Below are 13,604 nucleotides of genomic sequence, written 5' to 3'. Positions count from 1 at the left end.
AAGGCTGGCCATAAACCAATTGAAATACAGCAGGAACTAGCTGAATTTCGATCCACCTATGAGCAGGCTGGTTGTACTGATGTCGATCTATTGATCAGGTCCAGTATAACCAGTCTGATGTTTTTTTTGCTGTGTGATCGCTGCCAACGGCAGTAATCATTGTATTGTGACAGCGAGGGAACTTCCTACTGTCAGAATGCAATGATGAAGCGAGAGGGATTATGGCTTGCTTTAGAAGGGATGTCCCTCAGATTGAAAATAAATTCTCCAACTTCCTGTTGAGTCTACAATACAGGAAGTGAAGGGAAATCTCCCAATGATACACACAATAACAAGAAAAAACTGAAAGTGGGGGAACGGTGAATGGAAGATTTAATCTAAAGAACCAGCCAGCAGCACAAGGTACAAATCACAGTGATTGGAAGTGATGTCCCTTGTGCTGATTATTTTATTTTTATTTTTTTAACTAAACTTAGGCTGTAGCCTGTAATAAGTCATTCATTAATATAATTGTAGATTGGCAGAGGAGATGACGTCTGCCACATACCCCTAGAGCACCATCATTTTAGGAACTTCTTGTTTAATAATTGGGGAATACAAAGTCAGCAGCTGTCTGGTGCTAGAATTGTCTGCTCAGTGTTTTGAAATAAATACATGTTTTTAAACAGGCTCACTCTTAAAGTCCACTATGGTGAAAAATGTTGTACTCTGGCATATGATTAAAGTGTTACTAAACCCAGGACCCTGCATTCACTACTGGTTTTCTCACCAGCAGTATATAGCAGTCTTGTGACTTCTATCAGTGTCTGGTTAAAGCTTGTAGGAGGAGTTTTCATTCTACTCTGACTGTCCTATGATGCTGGATGACCCTTGACCCTCTGTCTGGAAAGTGCTGATTTGCCCTGTGCCGATCACATGCACTCTTCCAAGAAAAAATAAAAAAATCTCGCTAGCAATACACACCAAACTGAGCATGTGCAGAGTGACTCCAAAGGCTCTGTCTTCTCACAAGATGGATTGGGGACTGTTGAAGAAGGGGAGGATCAGAGAAGACAGGATCAAACAACCTTTTTACACAATGCGGAAGATTAACCCCTTAGGATCCACAGTGGGTATAACAAGCATGCATATACAGACTGATTTTACTATTATGGATTTAGTAACACTGTAATACTGTACCTGTTATGAGAGCATTAAGTTTATAAAAATCTTTTTAATTTTTGATTTCATATGTCTTTATACAGATATTTATTTTACCACATTGAAATGCTGTACAAGCTGTCAAGAAAAAGTTACTATTATAGGGGTTTGGACAAGCCATATAACACTGTTGGGAGTGCTTACAATGATCAGATTTTATTCTTATGCTTTAAAAGATAAGTTCACCTTTTAACAAAAAATAATCAATGCAGGTAAGAAAAAAATTTGCATTTATTATTTTTTATTTCTGGAGCCTGTAGAGCATTGCACCGGCAATCAGCAGATCACTGATACCATGCAGGTCTCCTGCAGACTGTCAGTGTATCTGTGTACCTGTACATCTCGTACAGACAAGCAGATACAATCTGACAGGAAGAGAGAATGAACTACCAGAGCACGCCACAGCGCCATAGTAGTTCATTGAAAACTACAACCTGACAACTGAAAAGGCTGCCGGACCTTGTCGTTTTCTATTCATCGGACACTTTGAATGAGTGATGTAGCCATGCAGGCAGAGCCACGCTTGGCCACATTTTTTAAATAATTGTGACAGCTAGCGGGGGTGGGGAGGATCCCCGCTAGATGTCAGATCGGGGGGTGTGGGGGGCGGTCCGTTCGTAACATGTTACACCTTGAATATGGGTATAATAATATTGCAGTAGGTGAGCTTATTAAAACATTTTTTTTTCGAAAAGAGGGAAAAATACCCGCTGCCCTAATGGTTTTAACGTGTTGTGGGTGGAGTTAGGTTAGTTAGAGGTGGATGAAGGAATCTCCCTTCTGCCATCAGAATACAATGATCAGCAGCTGTGGACCGACAGAATTTTACAGCATGATCGAGTTCTGTCGAGCAGGGCCGGTCACAAACTGATAAAAATTTGACCAGGTCCTGCTGAACCGGCCATGTTTTCGATTTTTGTACGGCCAGATTTGGTTTGATCAATAATCTTTGGCAGGCGGTGTTGCTATTATGAGCCATTTAAAAAAACAATATGTGCATAATATATATATATCTTCATATAATCATTTCCTGTTTTAATTTTTTTTAACAGATACTACAAAGATTGATCTTGCATCTTTTCCTGAAAGGTAAATATTAAAGTGATTGTAAAGTCTTGTTTTAAAAACAAAAGAAATAACAAATGTTTTACTTGCCTCCCCTATGTATGGCCCCTTTCACACATGCGGATGATATGTCCGTATTTCATCCATCCGTTTGCGGATGAAATACGGACATACATTCATCCCTATGGGATAGCGGGTGTCTGCGGATGAGCATCCGCAGACACCCGATTTTGTCCGCCTCCGCAACAGTCCGATTCTGCAGACAGAGGAAAATCCTATTTTTCTATCCGTCTGCAGAGCGGATCGGACGAACACGGACAGACGGTCCGTGCTCATCCGATCCCCATAGAGGAGAGCGGAGATCTGACAGGGCGGTCCCTGCACAGTGTGCGGAGACCGCCCTGTCCGCAGCCGGCTCAGTGGGGACAACGGAGCAATCCCCGCTGAGCGAGCGGATCTTCACGGGGCGGATCATTACTGATCCGCCCCGTGTGAAAGAGGCCTAATGGTTTTGCACAGAGCAGCTCGGATCCTCCTCTTCCCAGGTCCCTCTTCTGTGATCCTGATCACTTTCTCCTGTCGAGTGCCCCCATAGCAAGTAACTTGCTATGGGGGCACCGAGCCAAGTCACAGCTCCTTGTGTCCATTCAGACATGGAGCCCCGGCCCCGCCCCCTCTCTCCCCTGACTCGCTATCTGACTTTGATAGCTGCGGGAGCCAATCAGGAGGAGAGTCCTGGACAGCTAAGACACTCGTGGACATCGCTGGAGAGAGATGGGGCTCAGGTAACTATTAGGGGGACTGGGGAGGCTGCTACACACAGAAGTTTTTTTTATCTTAATGCATAGAATGCAGTAAGATAAAAACCTTCTGACTTTACAACGCCTTTTAAAATTTGCATTTAATGGCATTCTAGGAAAAACATTAATTTGAATATTTCTTTGCTAAAATGAATCATCAATGTTGTGCAAGTATGTGTGAGCTATCTATTTGTATACTGTATTAGGAAGCACATATGTATATCATTTCAGAATGCACAACACATATTCAGTATCCACGTGCACACCAGAATAAGACAGGCCATACATTATAAAGTTTTCTTTTTTCAACCTTGGATTGAAGGAAAGAAAATTACCCGATTCCCACATCAACTCAGTCAGTGTTGATGGGGGAATCCCTCCCACAGCGCTATGGTGTTCCGCTGATGGATAGCACCGGCAGAATTCAGTGATCACTGCTGGCAGCTACTATTTTTGCATGTGTGTGGGAAAAAAATTATAATAAGCCCCTTGTGATAGTATTGTGCAGGTAACAGGTCCTTTTTATGAAGACTTCAGGTGTCTATTGAACCCTTAATTTTTCCCTTGCACTTTTGCCTCACAAACGGTTTGCATTTCACAGTTGCAGTACGGCCACATTCAGTTGAATGGGTCGTGTTTGGCGGCGGTACTTCAAGCCGAACATGACCTGTTGTATTCATTTTGATGCTCCGTGACTGCGGCAGTGAGTTCCAGCACAGCCAGTGGCTGTGTTAACTTATGGCATGGTGATTTGGGTGTTGGTCACACTGCAGCTCAGCCACCTAATTTTACCATCCCTCCCATCTGCCCATGTAAACAAGGCCTAACATACAGACGTCTCTGCTTCTTTTCCCCTGCTCTTAAGCTTTTAGCTTTAGTTTCTAAACTTGGAGGAAACAAAACCGTTCTGTACACAGACATCTGAGTCTGTTCGCTTTCTGAATTGTGCAGTGAAAAGGAATACTGACAGAGTGAGCTTTGTCTGTCTGTCTATCAGGATAATCATTTTGTAGTGCTGGGAAGTAGATGCGTCCTCTGTGAAAATATTGACATCTGAATGTCATTTCTGGTTTTCTTTCAGCAATAATATTTTGGATAATGGAACCGCAAGCACTGAAGAAAATGAGGTTTGTTGGCGCACACTATCTTCTACCCGTCATTCCTATTCATTCTTGTCGGAAGCGATTTTTGATTACTACAATAGATAATAGGGAGAGTTTGATAATGAAGTCAACTTTCATGGCTTGTCAGTCTCCACCTCTATCTATGATTTATCCCGCATCAGGTTATCATATTTTCTTTAGGGGGATCCGTGACTTACACATGTCATATACCCAACAATTTGTAACAAATCAATTTGTGTGGCTTTGGATCAACAAACATGGCTGATTGATCTTTCAGTTAATATTTAACAGATTAAAATTGATCGATTAGTGCATTTTATGATAAAATGATCTTCTATGCAGTTTGGGTGGTTGCGTGCTGCTTTCTGGTTTGATTAACCAATTTAACAAATCCATTAAAATAAGAAATGTGATGGTAAATCACCAACTGATTAGGTCTTTATATGTATGAGGACTGCTAAAACTCTGCAGCAATAAATTCAGGGCCGTCTTTAATATTGATTGGACCCTGGGCAGAACTTTTCTTGCCCACCCCCCATGCAGTTTTGCTTTCCACCTGCTGCTCTGACACATACAATAAAAAGCAGCTAGACTCAAAATCAGTTTACTGAATCAGATCAGGCAGCTATTGCGATTGGTTGCCAGAGGTTACAGTGTATCATTACTGCTCACTGACTGGTTGCTAGAGGTTACACCATACATTATGGCTCACTGATTAGTTGCTAGAGGTTACAGCACATGATTTCTGCTTGTTGATTTGTTGCTAGAGATTAGTGTGAATATGATCTCGGGTGGGGGGGGGGCAATGATATACATATAAATGCTGTCGGCCGCCACTATTTACATATGAATGCCGGTAATTTACATGTAAACACAGGGTCTGCAGGTGAATCATCTGTACACAACAATAGGGAAGAGCTGGGCAGCATTAGTAGCAGCACTTCACACTGAGATATCGGGGAACACAGCACAAAACAAAATCCTCAAGGGAATTTAAACCAGGATAGTTGGCAAGCATGAGGCAGCTGCTTTGGGCCCCACAACAATAACAGGGCCCAGGGCAGCTACCCCTTTTGCCCTGCCTTAAAAATGGCCCTGACTGTCATGCTGGAATATACAACAATTGTACCTTTAAAGATGAATTCCCAGTATGGATATTTTTACTTGGGTACATTGGTATAGCTTGGACCAGGCTAGGCATGTATGTTCAGTAACTGGCTGATTCAAGTAGAAGCTGGAAATCGCAAACAGTAGGTACAGCTATTAAAGTGATCTCCACTAGCTTCCAGGTCCTTTGTATTGTGAACACAGGAGGTCACCCGCTCAGCATGGGCTTCATTTAGAGAACACTTTGCATATTCACAATAAATGCAAAGCATTCTCTGATTGGAAAGAGACGGAGAGGCAGGATGGTGACATCACAATTTCCACCTTGTACAAATCAGAGAATGCTTTGCATTCATTGAAAAATGCTGAGTGAATGACATGCCTGCCTCTTTGGTGGCTGCATACATTTTTTTCAGGTTTTTAAGAGTGCTTTCGCACTGAAAGCGCCCGGGCGTCGGCTGTAAAGCAGTGATATTTTTAGCGCCGCTTTAACAACGTTTAACGGCGCTATTCACCGCTAGCTGGGGGATTTAACCCCCGCTAGAGGCCGCAAAAAGGGCGGTATGGCAGTGATGCCCCATTGATTCCAATGGGCAGGAGCGGTGGAAGAGCAGTGTATTCACCACTGCAAAGAAGCTGCTGGCAGAGCTTTTTGTGTCGCCCTGCCAGCACAGTGCCCCAGTGTGGAAGCGCTCGGGCCTTCACACTGATTCTGCCAGTAATGCTTCCTGTAAAAGTGCTCATTACGGTGTCCATGAGGCATTGATCACAGAAATTAAAGGGAGCAAATAAGTTCCTTGTAGAAGTTCATATATCTTTTAAAATGTATTTTGTTTTTTGTTTTTTTCAGGAAGAACCAGCTTTTGAAAGCAGGCGATACTCAAAGCAGGTACCCAGCCACCGTCCATGCTTCATAACTTCCATGACATCATTTCTTCTAATGACATCATCATTACATTAACATTAAAATGTAAAAAGTCTTTCTCTTGGTGCAAATGTCACTCCTGGCTGACTGAAGAGCAGACTCTCCCTATGCAGCTGAAGCTTCATCTCTGCATTTTTTCACCAGTTGCTGTGAAAGGCAGATATAAATGCAGACAAATATAATCTAGAGGTCTTCTCATTTTATGCACGAATTGAAGTCTAAAGTAGCTTGCTATGTAACTTTCAACATTTACATCCATGCTGTTCTAAAGTGGATCTAGTGGATTTTCCCTGTTAGCCCCTAACCTGAGCTAGAATAAAGACTGTTAGTATTTGCAGAAATATTTACTATAAATTTACCATAAAATCTTTTTTTTTTCTGCTTATCAGATTGCTACTTTTTTTTTTTTTTTAACAGATGCAGTTTTTTGCATAAAATAACAAAAATAAAACCGCATCAGTCCAAAATGACTACAGATCAAAATAGGCTCTAGCATCTGCTAGGGTTATCCTATGACCGCAACCCATGTAAGGCAATATCATATATAACATGTAGGAGCATTCAAGGAAAACTGACTCGGCACATTACTATATATTCAAGATGCAGGGTACTCAATTCCGGAGCTCCATCTTATTTGTTAAAAAAACGTAGTAGGTTGGGAAGACGGAGGAGTAGCTGTTGGTGGAGCAGGGTCTTTCTCCCTGCACAGAGATCCCAACCACAGCTCCATCCAGGCTGTAGAGAGCCACCAGTAGTCAGTGGAAGCTCCTGAAATGTATTTTTCAGCTCCTTGCTTTTAATACTATAAAGACGTTATTGTCTCATCCAAAGGGTACAGTATAAAATGTTAAACAATGTCAAACCATATGATGTTTAACAAAGCAAATATAAAACAAGGTTTACATTGAGAAGTGGAAGCGAGTACCTGTGAAAACTAGGTACCTACTCCCCCCCCCCCCCCCCCCCCAAAAAAAAGACATGCCAAATGTGGCTTGTAAGGGGGTAAGGAGTGCTTAAAGTGGAACTTCCACTTTTGTGTTGAAAGCTGCTTTAATAGAGGAACCACATATGAATACAAAACATTATACATATTGGGTTGCCAACTCCAGAGGTTGAGCCAATTCACTACCTTGGTTCTAAAATTGTTCTTAAAGTAAGTTCTGTTAAAGGAAGGGGCTAAAGTCAGTGTTCCCAATGGGAAGCTAAATGGTCATTGGGTTGGGAAGGGATAACAAGTAAAGAGAGAGAGAAAAGGGGGGGCAGAGACCAGGGGATGGGAAGACCGAGGGGGTTTGGGCAGGGTGGTGTTCATGGGGCCTAATGGGAAAGGAAGTGTAAGAGGTAGTTGGTAAAGCCACATGGTGCATGGTACCCATACTTTCCTCCCCGTGTCACAAATTCCAATTATCATGATTAAAACTGAGAAGTTTTCTTAATACTATATACTCAGGATATCTGTGGATTATTACTTTACATTACTATTACTATTTTAGAGCTTACTATTTTCAAGCTTATTATCTTCGAGCTTACTTTTAGGGCCTGAGTTGATGGGCTTGGGGCTTGTGTGAATGACATCAGTTGGAGACTTTTCTGAGATCTTTCAGAATTCATTGACATTTGCAGTTGACCTCCTTCTGACCTGCAGTTGACTTGTTTCAAGTTCGGATGCATTCCCATAGACTTGTATGGAAATGCAAAACCTGTCTAAAAGCCCATTGACACAGCTCCTAAAGTCAGGCAGCTCACAGAATTGAATCAATTGAATCAATTCTCTTTGCTCCCCTGTTACTAGGAGGGAGAAAGGAAGCTCCATGTAAGCTCTCGGTCTAGCCCAACCAGGGTTTGCACAAGGCTGATGTCTCTCTCAGTGACAGCACAGGGCCAATCACAATCACCAGCATCATAGCTGTGTTAGGCAAGCTATACATGGTTCGAATTCTGCTGAATCAGCTCAGATTCAAACTGTGTATGGGCAGGCTGAATGTACCAAGTTGATCGATCAACTTGGGTACAAGCATGCCAGGTTTTACCCGTGATTTAGCAATAATCATAGTCTTCTGGTGGGGACCCTGCCGGGAGAAGAGAATGGCCCAGCAGAAGGTATTCCCACATCAACACTGTGGGGTTGATTTACTAAAGGCAAATAGACAGTGCACTTTGCAAATTTCAGTTGCACTCTGCAAGAGCAGTTGCTCCAGAGCTTAGTAAATGAGCAGAAGCTCTGCTGACTTCTATCATCCAATCATGTGCAAGCAAAAATGCTGTTTTTTTATTTTCCTTGCACATTAATGGGTGTTCTTTGTAAAGTCAAGGCTTGCCTCATTTACTAAGCTCTGGAGCAACTGCACTTGCAGAATGCAACTGCACATTGCAAAGTGCACATTGCCTTTAGTAAATCAACCCCAGTGGGCTAATGGGGAAATCAAGCTAATTTCAAATAAATTTGTTCCACATATGGCCAACCTGTAGAAAGGGGAAAAAAAAGTCACATGCTTCATCATACCAGCAAGAACCAATACTGCATTCCTCTTTGCCACCAGTGGAAAATGAATCTGTGAATAAAGAATGTGAATATATGCAGGAAGGTATGCATATTTTTTAGCGTTATAATCAAGCTTACCATTGTAGGCTGTTGCTGCTAAACCTGGCCTTGGGCATCTAGGCTTCAGTGACTTCTGGACACGAAAGGGTTAAGGCAAGAAAAGAATAGTGCCAGTTGAAAAAGAGAGAAAATGCACTATAATATATTTATATTTAAACAATTTAAAGATCTGTCGCGCTGCAAGATTCCCCACCGATGCAAAGTTAATTTGAATTGATTATTTTGTTGGAAAAAATATCACATGGCAAAAATAAGAAATCTTCTGAAACTGAAATGTTTGTGCTGAATCCAATATAAATGTATCTTTCATTGTTTGTCTCCACAGTCTAAATCTGGTCGCTTCTACCGCACTAAGCGCGATCACATGATGTGCAAAGCGTTCTCTCTTGGCATCGCATACTCGTCAACCATTGGTGGGATGGCCACGCTTACAGGGACTTCCACCAATCTCATATTTATTGAACAGTTTGAAACGTGAGTAATTGGGTCACATAGCCAGCAGCTTTGCATTTCATGGTCTTTTGTTTCATGGAACACATTACTGTAGATCTCATATATTACCCGGTCTGACACAGGAAGCCAACCAGACCCGTCTTGTATAATGAAAAGAAGAAACTGATCTTATTGGGTTTTTACCACCTAGGACTAAATCTCTAAATCTCCACCTAGGAGTAAATCTCTCCCTAAGTGTCATTTCTGTCTGCTGCTTCCTTCTTCTGCTGTCCGCATTAATCCCTTCTGACAAGTTTTCCTGACACCAAGAGAAAAAAGGTGATGGGAGGCATGTCCAGCTGATTGACAGCTTTGTTCCTGTGTGAAAGAGGGGCTGTACTGTGCCTCCCCTCAAATCAGCTCTTAGAGCTCTCCTCACTGAGCTCTGCAGAAAGTAACTACAGCTCCAGTCCCCCTTTTTTTCTGACGGCTCAGACAAGCTTTATAAATTCTAGAATTTGAACAAATGTTTAGAAGACTGCAGATAAACAAGTACAACTTACGTAGAAGGATTTATTTAATCTCTGTGTATCCCCTGAGGGCCAGTCACTTCGCTGGGTATATGTGAGGGTTTACAATCACTTTAGGCTGCAAAGGCAGTGGCTAGGGCTGTACACTTGTGATGCCTTGCTTCATGGCAGCGGCAGGAATTAAATCCTCTGTAGTGTTCTGCTGAATGCAACCCAATCAAATGAATATGGCTACACTGTAACCACCCTTTAGCCACATGTAGTTGCGTTGCAGCATTTTGAGGGTTAAAGAAGGCGGTGAGGAGGCGATATTTAGCCTCCTCCCTGCGTGTCAAACTCCTCTTAAAATCTAAGAGCAGATTGCTTTCCAGAGGAGCGGCAGTCTCTGCTGCATGTAATAGTCTTGCCTGGCTGGAAAAATAGCAAGCTATATTAGGTGTAGGGCTTAGCTACCAGCAACATACACTAAAGGCATGCCACATGATACCTAGTTATGGGGCCTGTAGATTACCTGTGTCCACCAAAGGTCAGCATTGGCGTCTGTACTCTGTCCTCTAGTTGGCTGTGTAGACTAGAGTGCATGATTCTTAAAGTGTAACTAAGGGCACAAATTATTAGTTTTGGATAGATTGGAGAAGGATTAGAACACCTGTCAGGTTTTTATTGCTGTCTATGTCCCCGTTAAGGAGATTGACCTCTCTATTTGTGCTGTTTACCATTAGCATTGAAAGTGACAGTAAAAGAAAATCCCAAATTTTGGGTTGTCTACAGAAAAGTAATACAGGAGAAATCTTCCAATGGGCACACTAGTTCTGGGGGGGGGGGGATTCCCTTAATTTGCAGGGATTTCCCCTCACTTCCTGTTTAACCATGGGACAGGAAGTGAAGGGACATCGCTTCAATGGGACACTGATGGTGAAAAAAAGTTATAACCCTCCCTCGCCCTATCCAAAATGAAAAAGAAAAAGTTTTGCCTATAGTTCTACTTTTATGCTTTTGATTTGCCATTGTCAGCGTGTGATTTCCAGCTGCCTATAGTTGTTCTCTCCACTTCATACTCTGAACAAGCCCACAGGGTGCCCTTTTATCTCCTACAACCAGGCCTGCCTTATGTGCAGTAGTTTCAGAGGCTGCTGGAAGATGCAATGTTTTCTCCAGCCATAGGCAGGCCAGGCAGAAAGAACTTGGATCTGTACTTGGAATATGAACTTCAATTGGTGAATTTGATGGGGGGGGGGGGGTGTTATGGGTTGGGGGTGCATTTTCCTACCAAAATGCACTTCCTCTTAAAAATCAAGCCCTTCTCTCTTTTTTTCGGTTGTGCTTCTCTCTATTTTATTATTGTAGGGGGTGTAATGAGGTGTCCAATGAAATATCAGTTCTACTATGATGTGAGAATGTTTGTATTCATGTCTTTTGTCCTTTCCTTCTTCATGCAGTCGTTACCCTGGTTGTCAGTTTGTGAATTTCGGTTCCTGGATCGCCTTCTCATTTCCTATTGCATTCATCATCCTGATATTTACCTGGATGTGGATCACCTGGTTATTCCTGGGTTTCAGGTAAGGGGAAAATTGGCTTATTGAACTATATAATTTATCCTGTCCTCTTATCCTGATACTTTGTAGAAGGTGATCAGGACTCAGATAACTGGATGAGACTTTGATCTGGAGCAACCGGCCAACTATTGCAATGAATGCCCAATATGCAGGACACTATCTGAACCTTTGAAGGTTCGGAAACCTCTCATGTGGAAAGTGCGAATGCTCGTTTGCTTGACTGTCGTGTTGATCCTTCGGCTTTAAATGACCTAGATGGAGATCAGGAGTGATGGCTACATTTGTACTGCTAAGAGCCAGCGACAGTCAAACAACCAGCATACTCAGAAGAAATGGCAAATCACGTATTGCTTGTATGACAAGTGCTTCTTTGTATTTCTTCCTTTGTGTGAAATGGCTGGCGTTCCTGCCAGTCCCTCTGCTCGCTTATCAAAAACTGACCACACTAAGCTGCAGAATACATTGTGGCCAGTTCTGTAAATGGGCTGGAAACTGCTCTCTTCCAATGATCAAACTCATCCTGACGTCCCCCCACCACCACCCCCCGCACAGCCAAATACTGAGAAGACTAGTGTAGTGCTGTTTCTCCTCCCCAGCTGTTATGTAGCTGAGAACAGAGGGAATCTGATCACTTATCAAAAAAACATTATAAATATCAATTGTATTAATTTTTGTATATCTAATATCTATACACAAATGGTTTTCCTTCTATTTCTATTTTAGACTGGATGGGTTGTTTTACAAGGTGATCATTTACAATCACATTTATATATATATATATATATATATATATATAGAAAAAACTAAATAAATATATATATATATATATATATATATATATATATATAGCTCTGTAATCTATATATCACATTAATGTTATGAGAAAAAGACAAAAATTATATATATATATATATATATATATATATATATATATATATATATATATATGAAAAAACGGAAAAAAAAAAAAAAAAAAAAATATATATATATATATATAAAAAAATATATATAGCTCTGTAATCTATATCTATATATCACATTAATGTTATGAGAAAAAGACAGGTTAAAAAACTCACACGTTGATTGAATCACTCATGTGCTCACACGTGTCTTTATTTCTAATTTTCTTTTCTTCTTTTCACATTGTAAAGAATCCTTCGGAGGGGAGTGAAGCCATCATTTGGCTTTCTAGAATCAGTTAGAGGGAACAAGTGAGAATTATGGTGGGGAGATTTAAAAGAGAAGTGAAGTAAAAAAATAAAATAAACAGTACTACTCGCTTAGATGGATGCTGCATCTGTCCCCCGCTACCTCTAAGACCACGTACTCAGTGATCGCCGCAGAGAGCCTGAGCCAGCTGCCGTCCAGGCATCTGGACATTCAAGTCAGGATTGCTCCAAAGCTTGGACCGGCTAAGTGAGGTCAGTCGAATTTAGCTTGCTGACAGCTGAATACGGATCACAGGAGTGCAGAACCAAGTGCACTCCTGTGACCCATAGGAGTAAGTAGAGCCAAAAGAGCTTTGACCCTACTTCTCCTTAAAGTGGAGCTCCACCCTAAAGTGGAACTTCCGCTCATTGGAACCCTCCCCCCCTCCGGCGCCACAATTGGCTCCTTTCAGGGGGGAGGGGGGTGCAGGTACCTGTACAGTACAGGTATCTGCACCCACTTCCGGCGTAGATTCTGCAGAAGCTGCGCCCCTTTCCGCAGAATCTACGCCCCTTTCCGAAGGTCCCCTGCTGTCTCCTGGGAAACACACGGATCCCAGAGATAGCGGTGACCATCCTTATTGCGTAGCGCGACTCGCGCATGCGCAGTAGGGAGCCGGGAAATGAAGCCGAAAGGCTCCACTTCCTGATTCCGATACCCAAGATGGCGGCGGCAGCACCCGAGAGACGATCGAGAGATCGGCTTCGGGTGCCGACATCGCGGGCGTGCTGGGCGGGTAAGTGACATTATTTTAAAAGTCAGCAGCTGCAGTATTTTGTAGCTGCTGGCTTTAAAAAAAAAAAAAACGGCGGACTCCCGCTTTAATACAAGGTGCTTTCATGTCTGCATCGTATTTGGGGCTTTCTGAAGAAAACCCAGCAGTAGCTGCTCATTTTGATTCTTTAAATAAGCCTTTCTCAACCAGGATTCCTCCAGAGTTTGCTAGGGGTTTCTTGAACAATGAGCAATTTTTGTCACTCAGATAAGTTACAACTGACACCACTGATGGTCTATAAGGTGCAACAATGCTATCTGTTAGGGGACAGGTTTCCCA

At 42.2% G+C, this 13,604-nt stretch overlaps 1 protein-coding gene across 1 annotated transcript in view; it reads left to right on the top strand.

Annotated features, from left to right (window-relative positions):
- The window catches only part of LOC143938542 (solute carrier family 13 member 1-like), a 64,063-nt gene that overhangs the window by 28,363 nt on the left and 22,096 nt on the right, over nucleotides 1-13,604 (top strand). The window contains exons 5-9 of the mRNA XM_077460898.1: nucleotides 2,253-2,289; nucleotides 4,147-4,192; nucleotides 6,147-6,185; nucleotides 9,149-9,297; nucleotides 11,225-11,344. Coding sequence (XP_077317024.1) covers nucleotides 2,253-2,289; nucleotides 4,147-4,192; nucleotides 6,147-6,185; nucleotides 9,149-9,297; nucleotides 11,225-11,344 — 391 coding nt within the window. The remainder of the gene's footprint in view (nucleotides 1-2,252; nucleotides 2,290-4,146; nucleotides 4,193-6,146; nucleotides 6,186-9,148; nucleotides 9,298-11,224; nucleotides 11,345-13,604) is intronic.

Source organism: Lithobates pipiens, unplaced genomic scaffold, assembly GCF_037356315.1.
Source record: "Lithobates pipiens isolate NorthernLeopardFrog02 unplaced genomic scaffold, aLitPip1_a1.2 Scaffold_10, whole genome shotgun sequence".
Lineage (NCBI taxonomy): Eukaryota > Metazoa > Chordata > Amphibia > Anura > Ranidae > Lithobates > Lithobates pipiens.
The sequence above is the reverse complement of the archived record's forward strand: the minus strand, read 5'-3'. Positions and strand labels throughout refer to the sequence as shown.